The sequence below is a fragment of the Bombina bombina genome, chromosome 5 (assembly GCF_027579735.1).
Source record: "Bombina bombina isolate aBomBom1 chromosome 5, aBomBom1.pri, whole genome shotgun sequence".
Lineage (NCBI taxonomy): Eukaryota > Metazoa > Chordata > Amphibia > Anura > Bombinatoridae > Bombina > Bombina bombina.
The window spans coordinates 196,086,221-196,112,025 of NC_069503.1; the positions used below are offsets into that span (position 1 = coordinate 196,086,221).

At 39.3% G+C, this 25,805-nt stretch overlaps 1 protein-coding gene across 1 annotated transcript in view; it reads left to right on the forward strand.

Moving 5' to 3' along the window:
• Positions 1–25,805, forward strand: part of DNAJB6 (DnaJ heat shock protein family (Hsp40) member B6) — a gene marked incomplete in the record, with an annotated part of 514,710 nt that overhangs the window by 466,450 nt on the left and 22,455 nt on the right. The window contains 1 exon segment of the mRNA XM_053713826.1: positions 16,904–17,119. Within this exon segment, the coding sequence (XP_053569801.1) occupies positions 16,904–17,119 (216 nt within the window).

Sequence of the window (25,805 nt, forward strand, 5' to 3'; positions counted from 1 at the left end):
ATGCAAGCTATATTGAACCATAGTGTTCTGTGTAGAAAAGCATAATAATTGAGATAATGTAACTATGGAAACTAAGAATTTAATAAAGAATGACTCAATAATAAATCAAAATGTAAATCAAAGTCAAGCTGTGAGTCATTTTCAAGATTTATTTTCTTCTTTTTGGGAGGGGGTTTGCCAAACAATGTATTTTTGTTTCAGCTGTATTTCTGCCCCCCCCCCCCCCCCCCCCCAGCTTAGCAAGTTAAAAGGTGCTTTGTCTTTTAATTTTATATATATATTTAAAATTTCTATTTCTTTCTTTTTTTTTTTTTTTATACAAGCAAGAGCTTTTATACATTGAATAATTCCTTAAAGGGACACTGAACCCAATTTTTTTTCTTTCATGATTTAGATAGAGAATGCAATTTTAAGCAAATTTCTAATTTACTCCTATTATAAATTCTTCTTCAGTCTCTTGCTTTCTTTATTTGAAAAGCAAGAATGTAAGTTTAGAAGACGGCCCATTTTTGGTTCACAACCTGGGTTGTGCTTGCTGATTGGTGGCTAAATGCACCCACCATTAAACAATTGCTGTCCAGGGTACTGAACCAAAAATTGGCTGGCTAATTAGCTTAGATGCCTTCTTTCTCAAATAAAGATAGCAAGATAATGATAATAGGAGTAAATTAGAAAGTTGATTAAAATTGCATATGCTCTATCTGAATCATGAAAGAAAAAAATTGGGTTTAGTGTCCCTTTAAGATAATTAAATATTTTTTTTTAAAAATTGTCCTGTACATAAAAATTTGCCCACCTACCCAAAAACAAATAAAATAAAAATGAATAAGTTCTCTAGGGCATATGGAAATTCACAGCACCTCACAACTAAAATAGAAAAAAAAGTAAGTATTTTTTTGAAGCAGTTCTTTAAAAAGCAGTAGAAACTCAAGATAAAAATACCAGTACACATCACTCATTTATAAAGATTGTGATGACTTGTAAATATAGTTTGTCACTACACTTTTACAAAATAAATAAAATCCAGTAGTATTTCCTGTGTGTTTACCTTAAACAATAAACATCTTGAAAAATACGCGTGTGAACCCTCTCTCATCACGAAGAGTGCACAAGGGCAAACACTATTTAAACTTTTTGTTTACTGTGCTAGAAAAATACAATTATTTGTGTGCATTTCATTTATTTATTTTATCACAGAATATGAAATCGCATATAGTAACTGGTGTTTATCCACAATGTGTACTTAGATACTGAATTCATATAGAAAGAATGGTAAAAATGCTTTTTCATGCAATTAAATGTTTACTGCCACAACTGCAAAAATAACTAATATGGTTAAGAGCTTATGTTCTGGATACATTTAACAAGCTGACTCGTGTACATGCCCAAACATTGTCATATGATGATCATTAGATAAGGATTGCTTTGAGCCCTTTTATCCAGGCTGATATTAATTATACTAATTGTCTATCTATTTAATCTAATATACTGTATGTCTGCCTATATATATCTATCTAATCTATCCATCTAAAATATGAGATGGGTACACATTTACTTTTTTATGCTTATGCATTTCAATTACTCTGATTACACAGTTAAACATTATTTACTTGGGTAACATATTTGGCAACCATTAACATTGTAAAGGGACAGTAAAAACCTTGAGATTTTTATATAAAATGTTTAGTTATGCAGAATAAAACCAATCTGCAATCTATTTTATTTATTTTTCCCCCTTTTCATGTAATTTAGCGTGAAAATCTAGCAATTAATATTTCTCAGAACTTGAAATGCACCTGCTGACTTATCAAAGCTAACCCTGCTACATATCTATCTCATTGGTTTATCAGATAACTGTAAAACATTGCACTAACTTTATGACAACAGCTAGCCTTGTTGTCTGTGGGTTAAAGCCTAGATTGGCTTCTCCAAATAAAGTTAATAGTGGGTGGAGTTTGGCTATTTAAAAATAGCTGCAGTAAAAAGGATGTAAATTTTGTTTAAAAAGATTGATATGGCTGATATGTTATTCTGTAGCGACGCAACAGAAATGTGATAACAGTCCCTTTAAAGTCCTCTGCCACCATTTTAAATTAGAAATGTAATTATAATATACTTGTTTTTAATCATCTCTCCTCTCCTAAAAGGCCCCAGCAACTCATGAAAAATATTACAATTTGCAGGTTACAGCTTAGAGGGTTTGATTATTGCTTTTAGCTGGAGTTCACCTGCCCTGCACTCAGGTAGTTTTGCAAACAAGATGCAAGATGTAGTGTTAAAGTAACACTAAACCCAAATATGTTCTTTAATGATTCAAATAGAGCATGCAATTTAAAGCAACTTTCTAATTTACTCCTATTATCAATTTTTTCATTCTCTTGCGATCTTTATTTAAAATGCAGTAACGTAACGCTTGAGAACCTGGGTTATGCTTGCTTATTGGTTTGCTAAATGTAGCCACCAATAAGCAAGCACTATCCAGGGTGCTGAACCTAAAATGGGCTGGCTCCTAAGCTTTAAATTCCTGCTTTTTAAATAAAGATAGCAAGACAACGAAGAAAAATTGATAGGAGTAAATTAGAAAGTTGCTTAAAATTGCCTGCTCTTTCTGAACCATTAAAAAAATGAGTTTAGTATCCCTTTAAACACTTCCTGAATCCTTGTCATTCATTAACAATGTGACAGCTTAACCAGTAAATAATTTGGTATACCAGTACCGCTCCACAGTGCATTTGTATATGCAGTGCTGATTAAGGGGTTCCTTGCTCAGAAATCTTCTAGTTTTTACATTTTTTATGGGATATGTTTTTGTGCAAAGCAGTCACATGCTTATTAAACTATCTTTCTGGTACCTTAGTTCATGAGAGGGTAAATTAAAGGACTGTTATATGTGAACAATGCTGTAATTTGTTAGAGCCTGCAGTTTTAAGACTAGCAACCTTGCACCTCTCTGTTTTAACTTCCACAAAGTGGTTAAACTTATAATAGAAGTAATTGATGCCCGCAGAGAACTGCTGGTTCTGAGTAAAATCTGCCACTGATCCAATCAGCAGCGCTAGTTACACAGCTGGGGTAATGCGACTAGAGCTGCTGATTGGGCCAGCTTCAGTTCCCACTCCGCACCAGCAATTCTTTGGTGGTCCTGACCGCTACCTCTTCTATGTGTTTAACGCCTTTGCATGGGGTAAAACACAGAGGGGCAGGGCCGCTGGTCTTAAAATGACATACTCTAACAAATTAGAGCATGTCTTTTTTTTCAACTATAACGGCCCTTTAAGAAGATAAAGGAAAACTGGTATCTGTTTTTGTATTATTCTTCTCACTGTGAAGTACAATATTGTAGGTTTCATTAAACTTTATCAGCTGCTTTGGAATTGAGCAAGAAAGATCACTGCTTGTCTTGGAATGTTAGCATATTGCAATACTTGTTTTTTGCCCTGAAGTTTTAGATTCCTACATTTCAAACTAGTTTTACTTGCCTAAATCCATGTACAAATGTGTACATCACTTTTCACTGGCTTTGCATCATGAAGCTGCTGAGCAAGCATTCTCATGTTTCAACTTGCTGTAGAACCAATAGTCTAAAAAACTTCAAATCTGACATTTCAGCTGATATTGCTGACTTTTAAATGAGTAATCGAAAATGCATTGTTTTTCTTTTAATAAGTATTTGTTCTTTATTAAAGGTACAGTCTACTTGAAAACAGATGATCCCTATATTACCCCCCTGTTCTGCATAACCAACATTGTTACATTAAAGCATCAAAAAGAGAAGAATTTGAGAAACCAAACTTCTCATGCTTTTATAAACAACATAGATAGGAAAATCAGCTTCTGATTGCCTGTACTGCAGCTGTGTCATAGAACAAAAAAGATAGAACAAATATTAAACCATATTGAAGATAGGCAGGAGATAAGGAAATGTGGTATCGGTAATGGGGTTATAACAATATTGATAGAAAGTGACTTGAGGTCTCAGACTGGGGCAGATAATGATTAAATGCATTTTGGAAGTATGTTGCACAGAAAAAAAGAAATACATTTTAGTCAGATCTCATAACTATCCTTATTTGAGGAGGGCCCGTCCCTAATTCTGAGCATTGACCTGATTTGACAACCATATGCCCTAAATTGCAGCATTTCCTTTAGCCCCGCCCATTGACTACCAGACACATCTACCAACTAACAATATATGCCCATGATGCTGCCCACTACTCACCCAAAACTTTGTCCGCTCCTGAAACAACCCCACCCATAAAACAGTGACTGCCCACTCCCAACCTCTAAAGTCCCTAATTCCTTGCCACAAAGGTTGGGTAGGTATGCTTTAGTGTGGCCAAATATGGTCTAAACCAAGATTGCCCATCCTTGAGGGCTTGTGGCAGACTGGACCTAAATGTTCAGATAACCCTGGTTTAAACTGAGTATAGGTTCAAGGAAAAACAAAAGGGTATTTTATGTATTATATTGATATATAAGAGGAACAACATATTTGGCGTTGGCTTTAGTCTTGTGAGCTATATCCAGTTCATAAGAGGTAACAGACCATAGCACAGATATGGCTTTATATTCCATCGGCTTAAGACCTACAGTATATGAGCATTCCCAAAAACATTTATAACCAAGAAATATAGATGCCAGGCAGTGAGCTAGTTTTACTTCATTAGTAAAGGTTATACAATTTATTGAATGGCTCATATTTCTTTCATGTAATTGGCAAGAGTCCATGAGCTAGTGATATATGGGATATACAATCCTACCAGGAGGGGCAAAGTTTCCCAAATCTCAAAATGCCTATAAATACACCTCTCACCACACCCACAATTCAGTTTTACAAACTTTGCCTCCTATGGAGGTGGTGAAGTAAGTTTGTGCTAAGATTTCTACGTTGATATGTGCTTCTCAGCATTGTTGAAGCCCGATTCCTCTCAGAGTACAGCGAATGTCAGAGGGACGTGAAGGGAGTATCACTTATTTGAATATGATGATTTCCCTAACGGGGGTCTATTTCATAGGTTCTCTGTTATCGGTCGTAGAGATTCATCTCCTACCTCCCTTTTCAGATCGACGTTATACTCTCAATTTACCATTACCTCTACTGATAACTGTTTCAGTACTGGTTTGGCTATCTGCTATATGTGGATGGGTGTCTTTTGGTAAGTATGTTTTTTATTATTTAAGACACACCTCAGCTATGGTTTGGCACTTTATGCATTTATATAAAGTTCTAAATATATGTATTGTACTTATATTTGCCATGAGTCAGGTTCATGTATTTTTTTCTGCAGACTGTCAGTTTCATATTTGGGGAATATAAACATTTTTAAGAAATTTATTTCTTACCTGGGGTTTAGTCTTTTTTCAATTGACTACTACTTGCTATTGCGGGTATTAGGCCCGCGGGTGCGTCAAATGCTAAACTTTATTGCGTCATTTTTGGGGCGAAAATATTTCTCCTACATTGGTGTATCCGGTCCACGGCTTCATCCTTACTTGTGGGATATTCTCATTCCCTACAGGAAGTGGCAAAGAGAGCACACAGCAGAGCTGTCCATATAGCTCCCCCTCTGGCTCTGCCCCCCAGTCATTCTCTTTGCCGCTCTGAACAAGTAGCATCTCCACGGGGGTGGTAAAGAGTATGTGGCAACCCTCCATAGCTCAATGCATGGAGGTAATAGGACTCATGGTCGAAGCAATGGACGAGGTTCCATTTGCTCGAAATCATTTAAGACCATTGCAACTGTGTATGCTCAAACAGTGGAATGGGGATTATGCAGATTTGTCTCCCCAGATTCAAATGGACCAGAAAACCAGAGACTCACTCCTCTGGTGGTTGTCTCTGGATCACCTGTCTCAGGGAATGAGTTTCCGCAGACCGGAGTGGATCATTGTCACGACCGACGCCAGCCTCCTAGGCTGGGGCGCGGTCTGGGAGTCCCTGAAGGCTCAGGATCTATGGTCTCGGGAAGAATCTCTTCTCCCCATAAACATTTTGGAATTGAGAGCGATATTCAATGCGCTCCAGGCATGGCCTCAACTAGCGGAGACCAAATTCATCAGATTTCAGTCGGACAACATGACGACTGTAGCTTACATCAATCATCTGGGGGGAACAAAGAGTTCCCTGGCGATGAGGGAGGTATCCAAATTCATAAAATGGGCAGAGGATCATTCCTGCCATCTATCAGCAATTCACATCCCAGGAGTGGACAACTGGGAAGCGGATTATCTGAGTCGTCAGACTTTCCATCCGGGGGAGTGGGAACTCCACCCGGAGATTTTTGCCCAGTTGACTCAATTATGGGGCATTCCAGACATGGATCTGATGGCGTCTCGTCAGAACTTCAAGGTTCCTTGCTACGGGTCCAGATCAAGGGATCCCAAGGCGACTCTAGTGGCGACCCGGAGGTTTTTGCCCAGTTAGCTTAACTAGGGGGCATTCTGGATCTGATGGCGTCACGTCAGAACTCCAAAGTTCCACGTTACGGGTCCAGATCCAGGGATCCCAAGGCGACATTGGTAGATGGCTTAGTAGCGCCTTGGTCGTTCAGTCTAGCTTTTATGCAGACATGGTGAATATGTCATTGGTTCCACCATGGAATCTATCTTTGAGGCAGGACCTTCAAATTCAAGGTCCATTCAAACAGGGTTTTCGGATTCAGTATAGATACCCTGATCCATGCTAGAAAGCCTGTCACCAGGAAAATTTACCATAAGATATGGCGGAAATAGCTTTGTTGGTGCGAATCCAAGGGTTACTCATGGAGTAAGATTAGGATTCCAAGGATATTGTCTTTTCTCCAAGAAGGATTGGAGAAAGGTTTGTCAGCTGGTTCCTTAAAAGGACAGATATCTGCTCTGTCTATCCTGTTACACAAGTGTCTGGCAGAAGTACCAGACGTTCAAGCGTTTGCACAGGCTTTAGTCAGAATCAAGCCTGTCTATAGACCTGTGGCTCCTCCATGGAGTCTCAATTTAGTTCTTTCAGTTCTTCAAGGGGTTCCGTTTGAACCTTTACATTCCATAGATATTAAGTTATTATCTTGGAAAGTTTTGTTTTTGGTAGCTATATCTTCTGCTCGAAGAGTTTCTGAGTTGTCTGCTTTGCAGTGTACCTCACCCTATCTGGTGTTCCATACAGATAAGGTTGTTTTGCGTACCAAACCTGGTTTCCTTCCAAAAGTGTTTTCCAATAAGAATATTAACCAGGAAATAGTTGTTCCTTCTCTGTGTCCTAATCCAGTTTCTAAGAAGGAACGGCTGTTACACAATCTTGATGTGGTTCATGCTTTAAAATTCTATTTAAAAGCAACTAAGATTTCAGACAAACATCGTCCTTGTTTGTTGTCTATTCTGGTAAGAGGAGAGGTCAGAAAGTGACTGCTACCTCTCTTTCCTTCTGGCTGAAAAACATCATCCGATTGGCATATGAGACTGCTGGACAGCAGCCTCCTGAATGAATTACAGCTTATTCCACTAGAGCTGTGGCTTCCACATGGGCTTTCAAGAATGAGGCTTCTATTGAACAAGATTTGTAAGGCAGCGACTTGGTCTTCACTGCATCCATTTGCCAAATTTTACAAATTCGATACTTTTGCTTCTTCGGAGGCTATTTTTGGGAGAAAGGTTTTGCAAGCAGTGGTGCCTTCCGTTTAGGTTACCTGACTTGTTCCCTCCCTTCATCCGTGTCCTAAAGCTTTGGTATTGGTTCCCACAAGTAAGGATGAAGCCGTGGACCGGATACACCAATGTAGGAGAAAACAGAATTTATGTTTACCTGATAAATTTCTTTCTCCTACGGTGTATCCGGTCCACGGCCCGCCCTGGCATTTGGTCAGGTTTAAATTTTTATTTTTGTACACTACAGTCACCACTGCACTCTATGGTTCTCCTTTTTCTCCTAACAGTCGGTCGAATGACTGGGGGGCGGAGCCAGAGGGGGAGCTGTATGGACAGCTCTGCTGTGTGCTCTCTTTGCCACTTCCTGTAGGGAATGAGAATATCCCACAAGTAAGGATGAAGCCGTGGACCGGATACACCGTAGGAGAAAGAAATTTATCAGGTAAACATAAATTCTGTTTTTTGGCGCGAAAAAATAAGTTTATTACGCAACTTCGTCATTTCCGGCATCATACTCGACGCCGAGACCTTTCACACGGCGGCGTCATTAGTGACGCGAGTGTGTCATTTCCGGTTAAACTTTATCATTATTTCAATACCCCATTGATGTTTGCCTCTTGCTTTTTTCTCTATCAGAGGCCTATGCTTTTGCATTTTTTCCCATTCCTGAAACTGTCATATAAGGAAATAGATCATTTTGCTTTATATGTTATTTTTTCTCTTACATTGTGCAAGATGTCCCAATCTGATCCTGTCTCAGAAGTTTCTGCTGGAACATTGCTGCCTGACATCGGTTCTACCAAAGCTAAGTGCATTTGTTGTAAAATTGTAGAAATTATTTCACAGAATGTCATTTGTAATAGTTGTCATGATAAACTTTTACATGCAGATAGTGTTTCCATCAGTAATAGTACATTGCCAGTTGCAGTTCCTTCAACTTCTAATGTGCATGATATACCTGTAAATTTTAAAGAATTTGTTTCTGATTCTATTCTGAAGGCTTTGTCTGCATTTCCACCTTCTAATAAACGTAAAAAGGTCTTTTAAAACTTCTCATTTAGCTGATGAAATTTCAAATGACCTACAACATAATAATTTATCCTCTTCTGATGAGGATCTATCTGAGACAGAAGATCCTTCCTCAGACATTGACACTGACAAATCTACTTATTTATTTAAAATAGAGTATATGCATTCTTTATTGAAAGAAGTGTTAATTACTTTGGATATTGACGTTCAGTCTAATAAACGTTTAAATCCTGTTTTTAAACCTCCTGTGGTTTCTCCAGGGGTTTTTCCTATTCCTGAGGCTATTTCTGATATGATTTCTAGGGAATGGAATAAGCCAGGTACTTTTATTCCTTCTTCAAGGTTTAAAAAATTGTATCCTTTACCAGCAAAATATATAGAGTTTTGGGAAAAAATCCCCAAAGTTGATGGGGCTATTTCTACTCTTGCTAAACGTACCACTATTCCTATGGAAGATAGTACTTCCTTTAAGGATCCTTTAGATAGGAAGCTTGAATCTTATCTAAGGAAGGCCTATTTATATTCAGGTCATCTTCTCAGACCTGCTATTTCTTTGGCTGATGTTGCGGCTGCATTAACTTTCTGGTTGGAGAATTTAGCGCAACAATAATTGGATTCTGACATATCTAGCATTATTCACTTACTGCAACATGCTAATCATTTTATTTGTGATGCCATTTTTGATATTATCAAAATTGATGTTAGATCCATGTCTTTAGCTGTATTAGCTAGAAGAGTTTGTGGCTTAAATCTTGGAATGCTGATATGACATCTAAATCTAGATTAGTATCTCTTTCTTTCCAAGGTAATAATTTATTTGGTTCTCAGTTGGAATCTATTATTTCAACTATCACTGGAGGAAAGGGAGTTTTTCTGCCTCAGGATAAAAAAAACTAAGGGCAAATCTAAGGCTTCTAACCGTTTTTGTTCCTTTCTTCAGAATAAGGAACAAACACTCAATCCTCCTCCCAAGGAATCTGCTTCCAATTGGAAGCCTTCCTAAAATTGGAATAAATCCAAGCCATTTAGGAAACCAAAGTAAGCCCCTAAGTCCGCATGAAGGTGCGGCCCTCATTCCAGCTCAGCTGGTAGGGGGCAGATTAAGGTTTTTCAAGGATTTTTGGATAAAAACTGTCCAAAATCATTGGATTCAGAGCATTGTCTCTCAAGGGTATCGAATAGGATTCAAAGTAAGACCTCCTGTGAGAAGATTTTTTCTCTCCCGTATCCCTGTAAATCCAGTAAAGGCTCAGGCATTTCTGAAGTGTGTTTCAGACCTGGAGTCTTCAGGGGTAATTATGCCAGTTCCTCCTCAGGAACAAGGTTTAGGGTTTTATTCAAACCTATTCTTTGTACCAAAGAAAGGAAATTTATTCAGACCAGTTCTGGATCTGAAAATTTTGAATTGTTATGTAAGAGCACCAACTTTCAAGATGGTGACTATAAGGTCTATTCTGCCTTTTGTTCAGCAAGGACATTATATGTCCACAATAGACTTGCAGGATGCATACCTTCATTTTCCGATTCATCCAGAACACTATCAGTTTCTGAGATTCTCTTTTCTAGACAAGCATTACCAATTTGTTGCTCTTCCATTTGGCCTAGCAACAGCTCCAAGAATCTTTTCAAAGGTTCTGGGTGCCCTACTATCTGTAATCAGAGGACAGGGTATTGCGGTGTTTCCTTATTTGGATGATATCTTGGTACTAGCTCAGTCTTTACGTACTGCAGAATCTCACACAAATCAACTAGTGTTGTTTCTTCGGAAACATGGTTGCAGACTCAATTTACCAAAAAGTTTTTGATTCCTCAGATAAGGAAGGGTCACCTCTTTAGGCTTCCAGATAGATTCATTGTCCATGACTCTGTCTCTAACAGACAAGAGACGTTTAAAATTGGTCGCAGCATGCCGGCACCTTCAGTCTCAGTCATTCCCTTCAGTGGCTTTGTGCATGGAAGTTTTAGGTCGCATGACTGCAGCATCGGACGCAATACCCTTTGCTCGTTTTCACATGAGACCTCTACAGCTTTGCATGCTGAATCAATGGTGCAGGGATTATACAAAGATATCACAATTAATATCCTTGAATCCCAATGTACGACACTCTCTGACATGGTAGATAGATCACCATCGTTTGGTTCAAGGGGCTTCTTTTGTTCGCCCAACCTGAACTGTGATCTCAACAGATGCAAGTCTTTCAGGTTGGGGAGCTGTTTGGGGATCTCTGATAGCACAAGGGTTTTGGAAATCTCAAGAGGCGAGATTACCAATAAATATTTTAGAACTCCGTGCAATTCTCAGGGCTCTTCAGTTCTGGCCTCTGCTAAAGAGAGAACCGTTCATTTGTTTTCAGACAGACAATATCACAACTGTGGCTTATGTCAATCATCAGGGTGGGACTCACAGTCCCCAAGCTATGAAAGAAATATCTCGGATACTTGCTTGGGCGGAATCCAGCTCCTGTCTAATCTCTGCGGTGCATATCCCAGGTGTAGACAATTGGGAAGCGGATTATCTCAGCTGCCAGACTTTTCATCCAGGGGAGTGGTCTCTCCATCCAGATGTGTTTTCTCAGATTGTTCAGATGTGGGGTCTTCCAGAGAGAGATCTCATGGCCTCTTATCTAAACAAGAAACTTCCCAGATACCTGTCCAGGTCCAGGGATGTTCAGACGGAAGCAGTGGATTCGCTGACACTTCTTTGGTGTTATTACCCTGCTTACATCTTCCCGCCTCTAGTTCTCCTTCCAAGAGTTATCTCCAAAATCATCATGGAACAGTCTTTTGTGTTGCTGGTGGCTCCAGCATGGCCACACAGGTTTTGGTATGCGGAACTGGTTCGGATGTCCAGTTGCCCGCCTTGGCCACTTCCGTTACGGCCGGACCTACTATCTCAAGGTCCGTGTTTCCATCAGGATCTCAAATCATTAAATTTGAAGGTATGGAAATTGAACGCTTAGTTCTAAGTCATAGAGGTTACTCTGACTAATGATTAATACTATGTTACAATCTCGTAAATCTGTCTCTAGAAATATTTATTATAGAGTTTGGAAGACTTACATTTCATGGTGTTCTTCTCATAAATTCTCCTGGCATTCTATTAGAATTCCTAGAATTTTACAGTTCCTTCAGGATGGTTTGGATAAGGGTTTGTCTGCAGGTTCCTTGAAAGGACAAATCTCTGCTCTTTCTGTTTTATTTCACAGAAAGATTGCTATACTTCCTGATATACACTGTTTTGTACAGGCTTTAATTCGTATTAAGCCTGTCATTAAGTCAATTTCTCCTTCTTGGAGTCTTAATTTGGTTCGGAAGGCTTTACAGGCTCCTCCATTTGAACCTATGCATTCTTTAGACATTAAACTACTTTCTTGGAAAGTGTTGTTTCTTTTGGCCATCTCTTCTGCTAGAAGAGTTTCTGAGTTATCTGCTCTTTCTTGTGGGTCTCCTTTTCTGATTTTTCATCAAGATAAGGCAGTTTTGCGGACTTCTTTTCAATTTTTACCTAAGGTTGTGAATTCTAACAACATTAGTAGAGAAATTGTTGTCCCTTCCTTATGTCCTAATCCTAAGAATTCTTTGGAGAGATCCTTACATTCTTTGGATGTGGTTAGAGCTTTGAAATATTATGTGGAAGCTACTAAAGATTTCAGGAAGACTTCCAGTCTATTTGTTTTATTTTCTGGTCCTAGGAAAGGTCAGAAGGCTTCTGCTATTTCCTTGGCTTCTTGGTTGAAACTTTTGATTCATCAAGCTTATTTGGAGTCGGGTCAGGCCCCGCCTCAGAGAATTACAGCTCATTCTACTAGATCAGTCTCCACTTCGTGGGCTTTTAAGAATGGAGCTTCAGTTGGTCAGATTTGCAAAGCGTCGACTTGGTCCTCTTTGCATACATTTACTAAATTATACCGTTTTGATGTATTTGCTTCTTCGGAAGCAGTTGTTGGTAGAAAAGTTCTTCAGGCAGCTGTTTCAGTTTGATTCTTCTGCTTTTGATTTAAGTTTTTTTCTTTAAAAAATGAAAATAAACTTATGTTTTTGGGTTGTGGATTAATTTTTTCAGCGGAATATGGCTGTTTTTATTTTTTTTCCCTCTCTGGTGACTCTTGAGTGGAAGACTCCACATCTTGGGTATTGATATCCCATATGTCACTAGCTCATGGACTCTTGCCAATTACATGAAAGAAAACATAATTTATGTAAGAACTTACCTGATAAATTAATTTCTTTCATATTGGCAAGAGTCCACGAGACCCACCCTTTTTATGGTGGTTATGATTTTTTGTATAAAGCACAATTATTTCCAAATTTCCTTTGTTGATGCTTTCTATTCCTTTCTTTATCACCCCACTGCTTGGCTATTCGTTAAACTGAATTGTGGGTGTGGTGAGGGGTGTATTTATAGGCATTTTGAGATTTGGTAAACTTTGCCCCTCCTGGTAGGATTGTATATCCCATATGTCACTAGCTCATGGACTCTTGCCAATATGAAAGAAATGAATTTATCAGGTAAATTCTTACATAAATTATGTTTTCTTGGGTCTGTTTCAAGGCAGTCTACTTTTATTGCTTGATACAAGTTATATAATATAATGATCAGTTTCCATTACATGTGATGCGTTATTTTGTGTACCTACAGGGCTTGAACTTTTCTATGTTACCTAAAACTAAAATCTGTATAATAAAGTATAAAGCTAGTTGAGTTCATTTTAGGGGATTGAGATTAAATTATATATTTCAAATAGCAGTTTATTTGGCTATAAAATTCCGTTTACTAAACGAGCATCCATACCACTGCTATGTTGGGAACATAACGAGCACTATAATTATAGGTTTAACAGTGGCACTTCAAATGCGGTGAAAAAGTCTTTATTGTGCTTACATCATCAGCAACGTTTTGGGGATCCTGCCCCTGTATCAAGCTCACATGTTAAAGGGACATGAAACCCAACATTTTTCTGTCATTCAAATAGAAAATACAATTTTAATAACGTTTCTAATTTTACTTCTATTATCAAACTTGCTTTATCTTGTTGTTCTTTGTTGAAGAGATACCTAGGTAGGTTGTGTGCACATGCCTGAAGCACTACAACAGTAAATAGTGCTGCCATCTAGTGCTCTTGCTAATGTATAACATTGTTGCAAAACGGCTGCCATTAAGTGCTGCAGACACGTGCACACCCCTAAATTTATATCACTGCTTTTCAACAAAGGAGAACAAAAACAAAGAAAATGTGATAATAGAAGTAAATTGGAAAATTCTATGTTCTATCTGAGTCATGAAAGAAAAAATGTGGGTTTTATGTCCCTTTAAGTATCTTGCGCCTATATATTTTTTTCTTATCTTGAGGCAGAAGCTATCTTGTTTGTTTTTCCTATTTTGTTTTATTTTTTTCCATTAACACAATTGTGTGTTATATAGATATTGCCATGTTGCCCAACAACGTTTTTTCATTTGCTGATTTGAGATGCCTCACTAAATTACAATAAATAAATTAATGTAGGAGGATATAATCTCAGAGATGACAGGAGAGCTGCATTTATTTTTCAACGCTGTATAATCAATATATTCTATAGGCTTGTTGGACTCCAATAAGTTGTGTCCTTACTCCAACAAATCCTCCTGAACGTGTTACACGATCTTGCAAGGGCATTTATGTAAAATACTTTTCTGTTTTCTTGCAAGGGATTTATACCAGTAGATTGTGAATATTTTTAAAACAGAATAACAAAAACTTTGTTTTCTGCAGTTGTTTTTCAAATCTCAAACTATCAGAGCCTGTATCATTTTGCAATTTATCTGATATTTTCTGCTGAGGTCAGTTAAGGACAGGTATGTGATGGCGTTTGGCTTCTGAAGACTGCCATGTGCACTTCTAATTCTTAGAATTGAAAAACTCTTAATTTTCATAGTTACATTACAGGAAAAGAGGGCACATTACTGAGCTCCTTCTTATCCCCCCCTCAAGTTGTACGCCGACCTGTGACTTCTCTATCCCTGTTGACAGCATCACCATTTCCCCATCGCCCCAAGTCCGCTGCCTCTGAGTTACACTTGACTCAAATCTATCCTTCACCCCCATATCCAATCGCTTTCTACATCCTGCCGCAACCATCTACGCAACATTTCCAAGATTCAACCTTTTCTGTGCGCTAACACCACAAAGCAAATAATCCACTCCCTTGTTATTTCCTGACTTGACTACTGCAATAACCTACTTACTGGCCTTCCTCTTTCCCGCCTCTCCCCTCTTCAATCCATCCTAAATGCCTCTGCCAGGCTGATCCACCTTTCCCGTCGCTCTGTATCTGCTGCACCTCTCTGCGATTCCCCATACACAGCAGAATTAAATTCAAAATTCTCACCCTTGCATACAAAGCGCTCACCAATGCCGCTCCCCTCTACCTATCCTCTCTAATCAACAAGTATACTCCAGCCCGCCCACTAAGATCCAACAATGACCTGGTCCTTGCTCCTGCGATTATAACCTCCTCTGATGCTAGACTGCAGGACTTCTGTCGTGCTGCACCTACCCTCTGGAACACTCTCCCTCGTTCTGTCAGGCTTTGCCCAAATCTTAATAATAATTAAATACAGTATATTGCAACGTTTGTTTTACTACAGGTAATTAAACATTTTGTAGTACGAGTGTTTGATGTCCCCTTAAAGGGATATGAAGCTAGAAATATTTCTTTCATGATTTAGAGCATGCAATTATACACAACTTTCTAATTTACTTCTATTATTACATTTTCTTATTTCTCTTGGTATCTTTTGTTAAAAAGCAGGGAAGTAAACTCAGGAGCGTGCATGTGTCTGAAGAACTATATGGCAGCAGTTTTGCAAGAATGTTATCCTTTCCTAACATGTAGTTCTCTAGGTATCTCTTCAAAAAAGTACCATGGGAACTAAGCAAACTTGATAATAGAAGTAAATTGGAAATCTTTTTTTTTTTAAAAAACAAATGTTAAGCTTGGTCTTAATCACAAAAGAACATTTTTGGCTTTCATATCCCATTAAATAATTCTATATTTGTGCCGCCTTATTAATATAATTTAAAAGGAAAGTATTAGTAGTGTTTGTTGTATGCATTGTTTCAGTTCCTGCATCCTGATGGTCTTCAGCTACAGTCATAGACTTATTTGGTTTTAGCTGTAGAACTGCCGCGTCTGCTTAACTGGCATAACATATTACCAGTATATGGATATCTGAGTAAGGTTTTGTTGTTTTGTCAAAGGAAAGATTTCCTTTGTATTGGTTTCCTACCAACGAAAATCATTTTCATTTTCTAACGTGTGGGTAATGCTAAATAAACCCATTTGCTGAAGAAGAAGCGGGCAAGAAAATGCTCACGATATGCCATGCTGGCTGCTTCCCCTGCAGTTAATATTAGAGAAATGTCTACTTAAAAGGATTGTAATATAAAATGTGTAATGCTTTGTAGTAAATAAAGTATATTATGTTTATTGCTTTTATTTTTCATGTCATAAATTCTAGGATTTGCAGAAGCCCTAACCCTACTAGATATCTGTCCCTAAGTGGCCCGAGTTTTGCTAAATAGTAACTGTGGCAAGCCTGGATTAGCTCTTCCAAAAAAGGCAAATGAAGTGACCAAAAATAAAGAATTGCTGCAAACAATGTGTTAGTGTTTTCATACATATGTTACATTGTAAATACAAGGAGTTTTTGTCTCTTTAAAGGGATATGAAACCCAACATTTTTTCAGATAGAGTATAAGATTTCAAACAACTTTACTTCTATTATCAATTGTATTTGTTTTCTTGGTATCTTTTGTTGAAAAGTAGGGAAAGTAAACTTAGGAGCCAGCCTATTTCTAGAGCACTATAAGGCAGCAGTTTTGCAAGAATGTTATCCATTTGCAAGAGCACTAAAGGGCAGCACTATTTCCTGTCATGTAGTGCTTCAGAGGCCATGGTATCTTTTTTAACATACAATATCGGGGGAACAAAGCAAATTTGATAAGAGAAGTAAATTGGAAACTTTTTTAAATTGGTATGCTCTGTCTGAATCACAACATATTTTTGGGGGGTTTCATATCCTTTTAACTTGGCAAATTCTCTATAAATGAAGGTACTGCAGAGCAAGCATCCTTACAAAATGAGAGACTTTATATACTAAGGTATTTGCAGAATGTATACTAATAAAAACAATCTCTATATTTGCAATATTTTATTTACACTGCAATCTTCTGTAAGACCTAACCTATTCTTTTATTCCCTTTTACCCTTGCAGGAGAGGAAGATCATGCAGCGCTTACAGAGGAGTGCGGACGTCGTGGGCAGTATGCTTTGCCTTACCAGGCATCTAGTAGCGGTAGTAGCAGATCATCCAGGCCCTACAGACCCGCAGTCCCTTCTAGACATGGGCATAACTTCAAAAGCGATGAGGAGGAGGAACAGGATAGACTACGGGGTGCAAGCAACTGGGAACCTCCATTTTATTCAACAGGTGTGCAAATAGAGGTTAACAGGGACCCTAAAGACATAGATGTGTCCACTGGCCAATCAAGCAAGTGTACAACACTTCCTGAAAAGCGCTGTTGTATAGTAGCATAATATTAAGTAGTATTTATACAGTGCCAAGAGCTGATGTGATATGATGGTATAGTGTATTGCATACATATCATTGGGAGTAATATGCATTGTGAGGAGTATTAACATACTTTTCTTTCATATTACATAGTCTGACAAAAGGCTTGTCAAACCTAAGGACTAGGGGCTACAAAAAAGCACATCAAGACCTTTTATCAGACCTTTCTCTGAAGTTAATACTAATTGTTTTAATGCTAAGGGTATTTTCTCCAACATAGGTGTGTCCGGTCCACGGCGTCATCCTTACTTGTGGGATATTCTCTTCCCCAACAGGAAATGGCAAAGAGCCCAGCAAAGCTGGTCACATGATCCCTCCTAGGCTCCGCCTACCCCAGTCATTCTCTTTGCCGTTGTACAGGCAACATCTCCACGGAGATGGCTTAGAGTTTTTTAGTGTTTAACTTTTAAATAAATGTGATTTATGTGACAATGAAAATGATGCCCAAGATGATTCCTCAAGTGAGGGGAGTAAGCATGGTACTGCATCATTCCCTCCTTCGTCTACACGAGTCTTGCCCACTCAGGAGGCCCCTAGTACATCTAGCGCGCCAATACTCCTTACTATGCAACAATTAACGGCTGTAATGGATAATTCTATCAAAAACATTTTAGCCAAAATGCCCACTTATCAGCGTAAGCGCGACTGCTCTGTTTTAGATACTGAAGAGCATGACGACGCTGATGATAATGGTTCTGAAATGCCCCTACACCAGTCTGATGGGGCCAGGGAGGTTTTGTCTGAGGGAGAAATTTCAGATTCAGGGAAAATTTCTCAACAAGCTGAACCCGATGTGATTACGTTTAAATTTAAGTTGGAACATCTCCGCGCTCTGCTTAAGGAGGTATTATCCACTCTGGATGATTGTGAGAATTTGATCATCCCAGAGAAACTATGTAAAATGGACAAGTTCCTAGAGGTCCCGGGGCTCCCAGAAGCTTTTCCTATACCCAAGCGGGCGGCGGACATTGTAAATAAAGAATGGGAAAGGCCCGGTATACCTTTCGTCCCTCCCCCCATATTTAAAAAATTGTTTCCCATGGTCGACCCCAGAAAGGACTTATGGCAGACAGTCCCCAAGGTCGAGGGAGCGGTTTCCACTTTAAACAAACGCACCACTATACCCATAGAAGATAGTTGTGCTTTCAAAGATCCTATGGATAAAAAATTAGAAGGTTTACTTAAAAAGATGTTTGTTCAGCAGGGTTACCTTCTACAACCAATTTCATGCATTGTCCCTGTCACTACAGCCGCGTGTTTCTGGTTCGATGAGCTAGTAAAGGCGGTCGATAGTGATTCTCCTCCTTATGAGGAGATTATGGACAGAATCCGTGCTCTCAAATTGGCTAATTCTTTCACCCTAGACGCCACTTTGCAATTGGCTAGGTTAGCGGCTAAGAATTCTGGGTTTGCTATTGTGGCGCGCAGAGCGCTTTGGTTGAAATCTTGGTCAGCTGATGCGTCTTCCAAGAACAAACTACTTAACATTCCTTTCAAGGGGAAAACGCTGTTTGGCCCTGACTTGAAAGAAATTATCTCTGATATCACTGGGGGTAAGGGCCACGCCCTTCCTCAGGATCGGCCTTTCAAGGCCAAAAATAAACCTAATTTTCGTCCCTTTCGTAGAAACGGACCAGCCCAAAGTGCTACGTCCTCTAAGCAAGAGGGTATTACTTCTCAAGCCAAGCCAGCTTGGAGACCAATGCAAGGCTGGAACAAGGGAAAGCAGGCCAAGAAACCTGCCACTGCTACCAAGACAGCATGAAATGTTGGCCCCCGATCCGGGACCGGATCTGGTGGGGGGCAGACTCTCTCTCTTCGCTCAGGCTTGGGCAAGAGATGTTCTGGATCCTGGGGCACTAGAAATAGTCTCCCAAGGTTATCTTCTGGAATTCAAGGGGCTTCCCCCAAGGGGGAGGTTCCACAGGTCTCAGTTGTCTTCAGACCACATAAAAAGACAGGCATTCTTACATTGTGTAGAAGACCTGTTAAAAATGGGAGTGATTCATCCTGTTCCATTAGGAGAACAAGGGATGGGGTTCTACTCCAATCTGTTCATAGTTCCCAAAAAAGAGGGAACGTTCAGACCAATCTTAGATCTCAAGATCTTAAACAAGTTTCTCAAGGTTCCATCGTTCAAAATGGAAACCATTCGAACAATTCTTCCTTCCATCCAGGAAGGTCAATTCATGACCACGGTGGATTTAAAGGATGCGTATCTACATATTCCTATCCACAAGGAACATCATCGGTTCCTAAGGTTCGCATTCCTGGACAAGCATTACCAGTTCGTGGCGCTTCCTTTCGGATTAGCCACTGCTCCAAGGATTTTCACAAAGGTACTAGGGTCCCTTCTAGCGGTGCTAAGACCAAGGGGCATTGCAGTAGTACCTTACTTGGACGACATTCTGATTCAAGCGTCGTCCCTTCCTCAAGCAAAGGCTCACACGGACATAGTCCTGGCCTTTCTCAGATCTCACGGATGGAAAGTGAACTTGGAAAAGAGTTCTCTATCTCCGTCGACAAGGGTTCCCTTCTTGGGAACAATAATAGACTCCTTAGAAATGAGGATTTTTCTGACAGAGGCCAGAAAAACAAAACTTCTAAACTCTTGTCGGATACTTCATTCCGTTCCTCTTCCTTCCATAGCGCAGTGCATGGAAGTGATAGGTTTGATGGTAGCGGCAATGGACATAGTTCCTTTTGCGCGCATTCATCTAAGACCATTACAACTGTGCATGCTCAGTCAGTGGAATGGGGACTATACAGACTTGTCTCCGAAGATACAAGTAAATCAGAGGACCAGAGACTCACTCCGTTGGTGGCTGTCCCTGGACAACCTGTCACAAGGGATGACCTTCCGCAGACCAGAGTGGGTCATTGTCACGACCGACGCCAGTCTGATGGGCTGGGGCGCGGTCTGGGGATCCCTGAAAGCTCAGGGTCTTTGGTCTCGGGAAGAATCTCTTCTACCGATAAATATTCTGGAACTGAGAGCTCTCAAGGCTTGGCCTCAGCTAGCGAGGGCCAAGTTCATACGGTTTCAATCAGACAACATGACGACTGTTGCGTACATCAACCATCAGGGGGGAACAAGGAGTTCCCTGGCGATGGAAGAAGTGACCAAAATCATTCAATGGGCGGAGACTCACTCCTGCCACCTGTCTGCAATCCACATCCCAGGAGTGGAAAATTGGGAAGCGGATTTTCTGAGTCGTCAGACATTGCATCCGGGGGAGTGGGAACTCCATCCGGAAATCTTTGCCCAAATCACTCAACTGTGGGGCATTCCAGACATGGATCTGATGGCCTCTCGTCAGAACTTCAAGGTTCCTTGCTATGGGTCCAGATCCAGGGATCCCAAGGCGACTCTAGTAGATGCACTAGTAGCACCTTGGACCTTCAAACTAGCTTATGTATTCCCGCCGTTTCCTCTCATCCCCAGGCTGGTAGCCAGGATCAATCAGGAGAGGGCGTCGGTGATCTTGATAGCTCCTGCGTGGCCACGCAGGACTTGGTATGCAGATCTGGTGAATATGTCATCGGCTCCACCATGGAAGCTACCTTTGAGACGAGACCTTCTTGTTCAAGGTCCGTTCGAACATCCGAATCTGGTCTCACTCCAGCTGACTGCTTGGAGATTGAACGCTTGATCTTATCAAAGCGAGGGTTCTCAGATTCTGTTATTGATACTCTTGTCCAGGCCAGAAAGCCTGTAACTAGAAAAATTTACCACAAAATTTGGAAAAAATATATCTGTTGGTGTGAATCTAAAGGATTCCCTTGGGACAAGGTTAAGATTCCTAAGATTCTATCCTTCCTTCAAGAAGGATTGGAAAAAGGATTATCTGCAAGTTCCTTGAAGGGACAGATTTCTGCCTTGTCTGTGTTACTTCACAAAAAGCTGGCAGCTGTGCCAGATGTTCAAGCCTTTGTTCAGGCTCTGGTTAGAATCAAGCCTGTTTACAAACCTTTGACTCCTCCTTGGAGTCTCAACTTAGTTCTTTCAGTTCTTCAGGGGGTTCCGTTTGAACCCTTGCATTCCGTTGATATTAAGTTATTATCTTGGAAAGTTTTGTTTTTGGTTGCAATTTCTTCTGCTAGAAGAGTTTCAGAATTATCTGCTCTGCAGTGTTCTCCTCCTTATCTGGTGTTCCATGCAGATAAGGTGGTTTTACGTACTAAACCTGGTTTTCTTCCAAAAGTTGTTTCTAACAAAAACATTAACCAGGAGATAGTCGTGCCTTCTCTGTGTCCGAAACCAGTTTCGAAGAAGGAACGTTTGTTGCACAATTTGGATGTTGTTCGCGCTCTAAAATTCTATTTAGATGCTACAAAGGATTTTAGACAAACATCTTCCTTGTTTGTTGTTTATTCTGGTAAAAGGAGAGGTCAAAAAGCAACTTCTACCTCTCTCTCTTTTTGGATTAAAAGCATCATCAGATTGGCTTACGAGACTGCCGGACGGCAGCCTCCTGAAAGAATCACAGCTCATTCCACTAGGGCTGTGGCTTCCACATGGGCCTTCAAGAACGAGGCTTCTGTTGATCAGATATGTAGGGCAGCGACTTGGTCTTCACTGCACACTTTTACCAAATTTTACAAGTTTGATACTTTTGCTTCTTCTGAGGCTATTTTTGGGAGAAAGGTTTTGCAAGCCGTGGTGCCTTCCATTTAGGTGACCTGATTTGCTCCCTCCCTTCATCCGTGTCCTAAGGCTTTGGTATTGGTTCCCACAAGTAAGGATGACGCCGTGGACCGGACACACCTATGTTGGAGAAAACAGAATTTATGTTTACCTGATAAATTACTTTCTCCAACGGTGTGTCCGGTCCACGGCCCGCCCTGGTTTTTTAATCAGGTCTGATAATTTATTTTCTTTAACTACAGTCACCACGGTTTCATATGGTTTCTCCTATGCAAATATTCCTCCTTAACGTCGGTCGAATGACTGGGGTAGGCGGAGCCTAGGAGGGATCATGTGACCAGCTTTGCTGGGCTCTTTGCCATTTCCTGTTGGGGAAGAGAATATCCCACAAGTAAGGATGACGCCGTGGACCGGACACACCGTTGGAGAAAGTAATTTATCAGGTAAACATAAATTCTGTTTTTTTTTTCTTTCTTTCTTTGTTGTTTTGTTTAACATTACCGTAGGGATATTTCTCTTCAAGCAGCACACGTGCACTGATACCGGAGTCAGAACACAGGCACACCATTACCCCATATTGCCAGGCATATATTGGCACCGGCATAAGCCAGAACACTATCTTATAATCTGTCTTAGTTTAGTAAATAGGTAAAAGGGGGGGGGGTGAGTTGAAAAGGGCAGAACTGTACTACCTTCCTGTGGTTTAATATTGCAGCCTTTAGGCTCCTAGTACCTTTAACAAAACAGAACTTTCCTGCAGACCATTTTCCTCTAATTGAAGGATTTGTGCAGCTAACCCCAGACATATGTTTCGGTCTGTATAGGCCATCACCCGTTTAGGTACAGCTTTATCTCTCAAAGGCACAGAATGTGTATATGGGGGTTTATAAAGGAGTATAATACTTATTTTTTGTTTTGGCTGGTGTATATATTTAAATCTGATCTCCTGTAATCCCAAATAGAAAATCTATTTAAAGGGACATAATACTCATATGCTAAATCACTTGAAACTGATGCAGTATAACTGTAAAAAGCTGAGAGGAAAATATCACCTGAGCATCTCTATGTAAAAAAGGAAGATATTTTACCTCACAATTTACTCAGCTCAGCAGAGTAAGTTCTGTGTAAAAAGTTATACTCAGCTGCTCCCAGCTGCAGGTAAAAAAAAAATAAAAAATGAAGAAATGAACAGCAGCCAATCAGCATCAGCAGTGCTGAGGTCATGAACTCTTACTGTGATCTCATGAGATTTGACTTAACTCTCATGAGATTTCATAGTAAGCTTCCTTTACCTGATTGGTGAAATAATATGAAAGTTCACGATGCTCATCCCTTCAGATGTCCCAGGACAGACACTAAAATGCTGCTTAGAAATCCTTTACAATGGGAGGTGGCTACTGAGGAACTTTTGAGGTAAAATATCTTTCTTTTTTACATAGAGATGTTCAGGAGATATTTTCTAATCAGCTTTTTACAGCTATGCTGCATCACTTTCAAGTGTTTAAACATTTGGGTATTATGGCCCTTTAAGCCGCTTGTAAAAATGTTGTACACTCCTGGTTTTACATTTACCGCAGCTGTGACATTATCAGGACGCAACCACACTGCTGTCTACAAAAGATCTAGAACGAATAACTCTGCGCTTACTCAAGGACTAAACTGATGCAAATTAGATCCCTTAAAAAACCCAAAACACAAATTGGTACTAGTTAAGGACTAAAAGTTTTGATAACACTTTGCTAAAGGTCCTTTTAAAATTAAAACTCTTTTTAATGTAAAATATCTATATATACTGCAAAACACCTTCATTTTTTTTTCCAGGCAGCTGATTATTGCAGCCATATTTTAATTTGGCAGAATATACCTACTGTTATCTATGGAATTATGAGTTCACAGATGCAATATTGAGTTTTTACCTCTAGTTGACCTCTTGCAGTTAGGCAAACTAGTATACGTATATATATATAGTTTTACCTAGAATCGTAAGGTATGTGCTCCAGCACCTGGGAACATTTTCTGCTGTTTAGACGTTCATGCTGATACTTGCCCACAATTACAATCCCAGCAGAAAAATAATATAAATTATTTTTCATTAATAAACTTCAGCTTTGAAAAAAATATATATTTTTTTCTTGGGGGGGGGGGGGTTGTATTTGAGTGTACAGTGGATAGATGAGAGAGACAAGCATAGCTAATTATATGTCAATGACCATATTACTTACGATTGAGGAAAAATTGTGTTCTAGTAAGCTGCATTTCCTCCTTAAAGGGACATAAAACCCAACATTTTTCTTTCATGATTCACATAAAAAAATAAAATTTTAAACAACTTTACAATTTACTTCTATTACCAAATTTTCTTTGTTTTCTTTTTATCCTTTGTTGAAAAGCAGGAAGGTAAGTTCAGGAGTGTGCACGTGTCTGCAGCATTGCAACTGTTATACGTTAGAAAGAGCACTAGATGGCAGCACTATTTCCTGTCATGTAATGCACTAGACGTGCACACTACTTACCTAGATATCTCTTAAACAAACAATACAATTTGATAATAGAAGTAAATTGGAAACTTTTTTTTTTTTTATTCTGTATCTAATTCATGAAAGAAAAGCATTTGGGTTTCATATCCCTTTAATTTTTAAAAAGCCAATGACATTGTTATTGCATTATGTTAAACAGCAAGTGTATTGGCTATATTGTGCACAAAAATATGACTACATTGTGAAAAATATATACAAAATGATGGTACAATATATATTTGTTTGCCGAGTCTGAGAAGGGTTTGTAAGAATTTGGATTGTGTTGAGAAGAAACTATTATTTGTACTACTTGTGGCATATATCTCTAAAATAAGATGTGCCTCTGTTTATCTCCTCCCTTTAAGATGAACACATTTCTTCTTTTAGACCTCCTGCAGGGTGAATGTAAAGTTCATTTATATTAGTGTAAATGACTGGATAAGTTATCCCGAGGTTTCCAGAAATCGTTACTTCGCATTACTTTAGAATGATGCCAGTCAATGAATATAAACATATGCATAAACAGCTTTATCAGTTTTGTCAGCGTATGATGTGTTTTTGTGATAATGCTGTCTCTCCCCCATCATTCGCATACCATTATATTAGAATGTGCTCACTGCCTCCTGCAGTCACTGGTAGTAACAGCAGCACACATAATCTGGAACCAATTGTATTTGATACCATCTCTGGGGTTATTGAACCAATTTTAGAAATACTGTTACGGCACTAGGCGTTTTAGAAATGTTTATACCACACAGTATATCTATCTTATATATTGTTGAAATAATCCAGTGCATGATCTGACTTTTTTTAATCATCCAGTAAAGCTTACTATACACATTACATATATTGAAATGGATGAATAGTTATTTGCCAAAGTGAAAATAATCTTGAAAACATTGCTTTTGGCTTGTAAGAAGTTAATATCACAGATGGCATTCTGAAATGACTGTACTTGCTGTTTTGCTAGACTGATAAAGCGTTTGAGCTCTGAGTTATCTAACACAGTCGCACCTTGTCTGAGGCACTAACTGCAGAATATGACTAACTGGCACTGTTTTGTCTCCTCTGCCAATGCTTAATCACAGTAATTATTCCTGCATGACCTATATTAATCCATCCTACTACCATATTGGTACATAAGCAAGGCAGGTGTCTTGTATTGAACATTTATCTTTAATCATATTTGCCTTGTAATGGCAAAAGTTCTATTTAGTTGATACTGTATTTGTATCACATGATTTGAGAAAATAAAAGAAATGTTATGTCTTTATGGTAATATGAATGCAAGTAAAGGCTTTATTATCAAGAGAAGTTTCAATCATGCTGTCTTATAAAGGACACTTCTATCCTCCTTTATGATGCAAAATTGTGTTCTTCT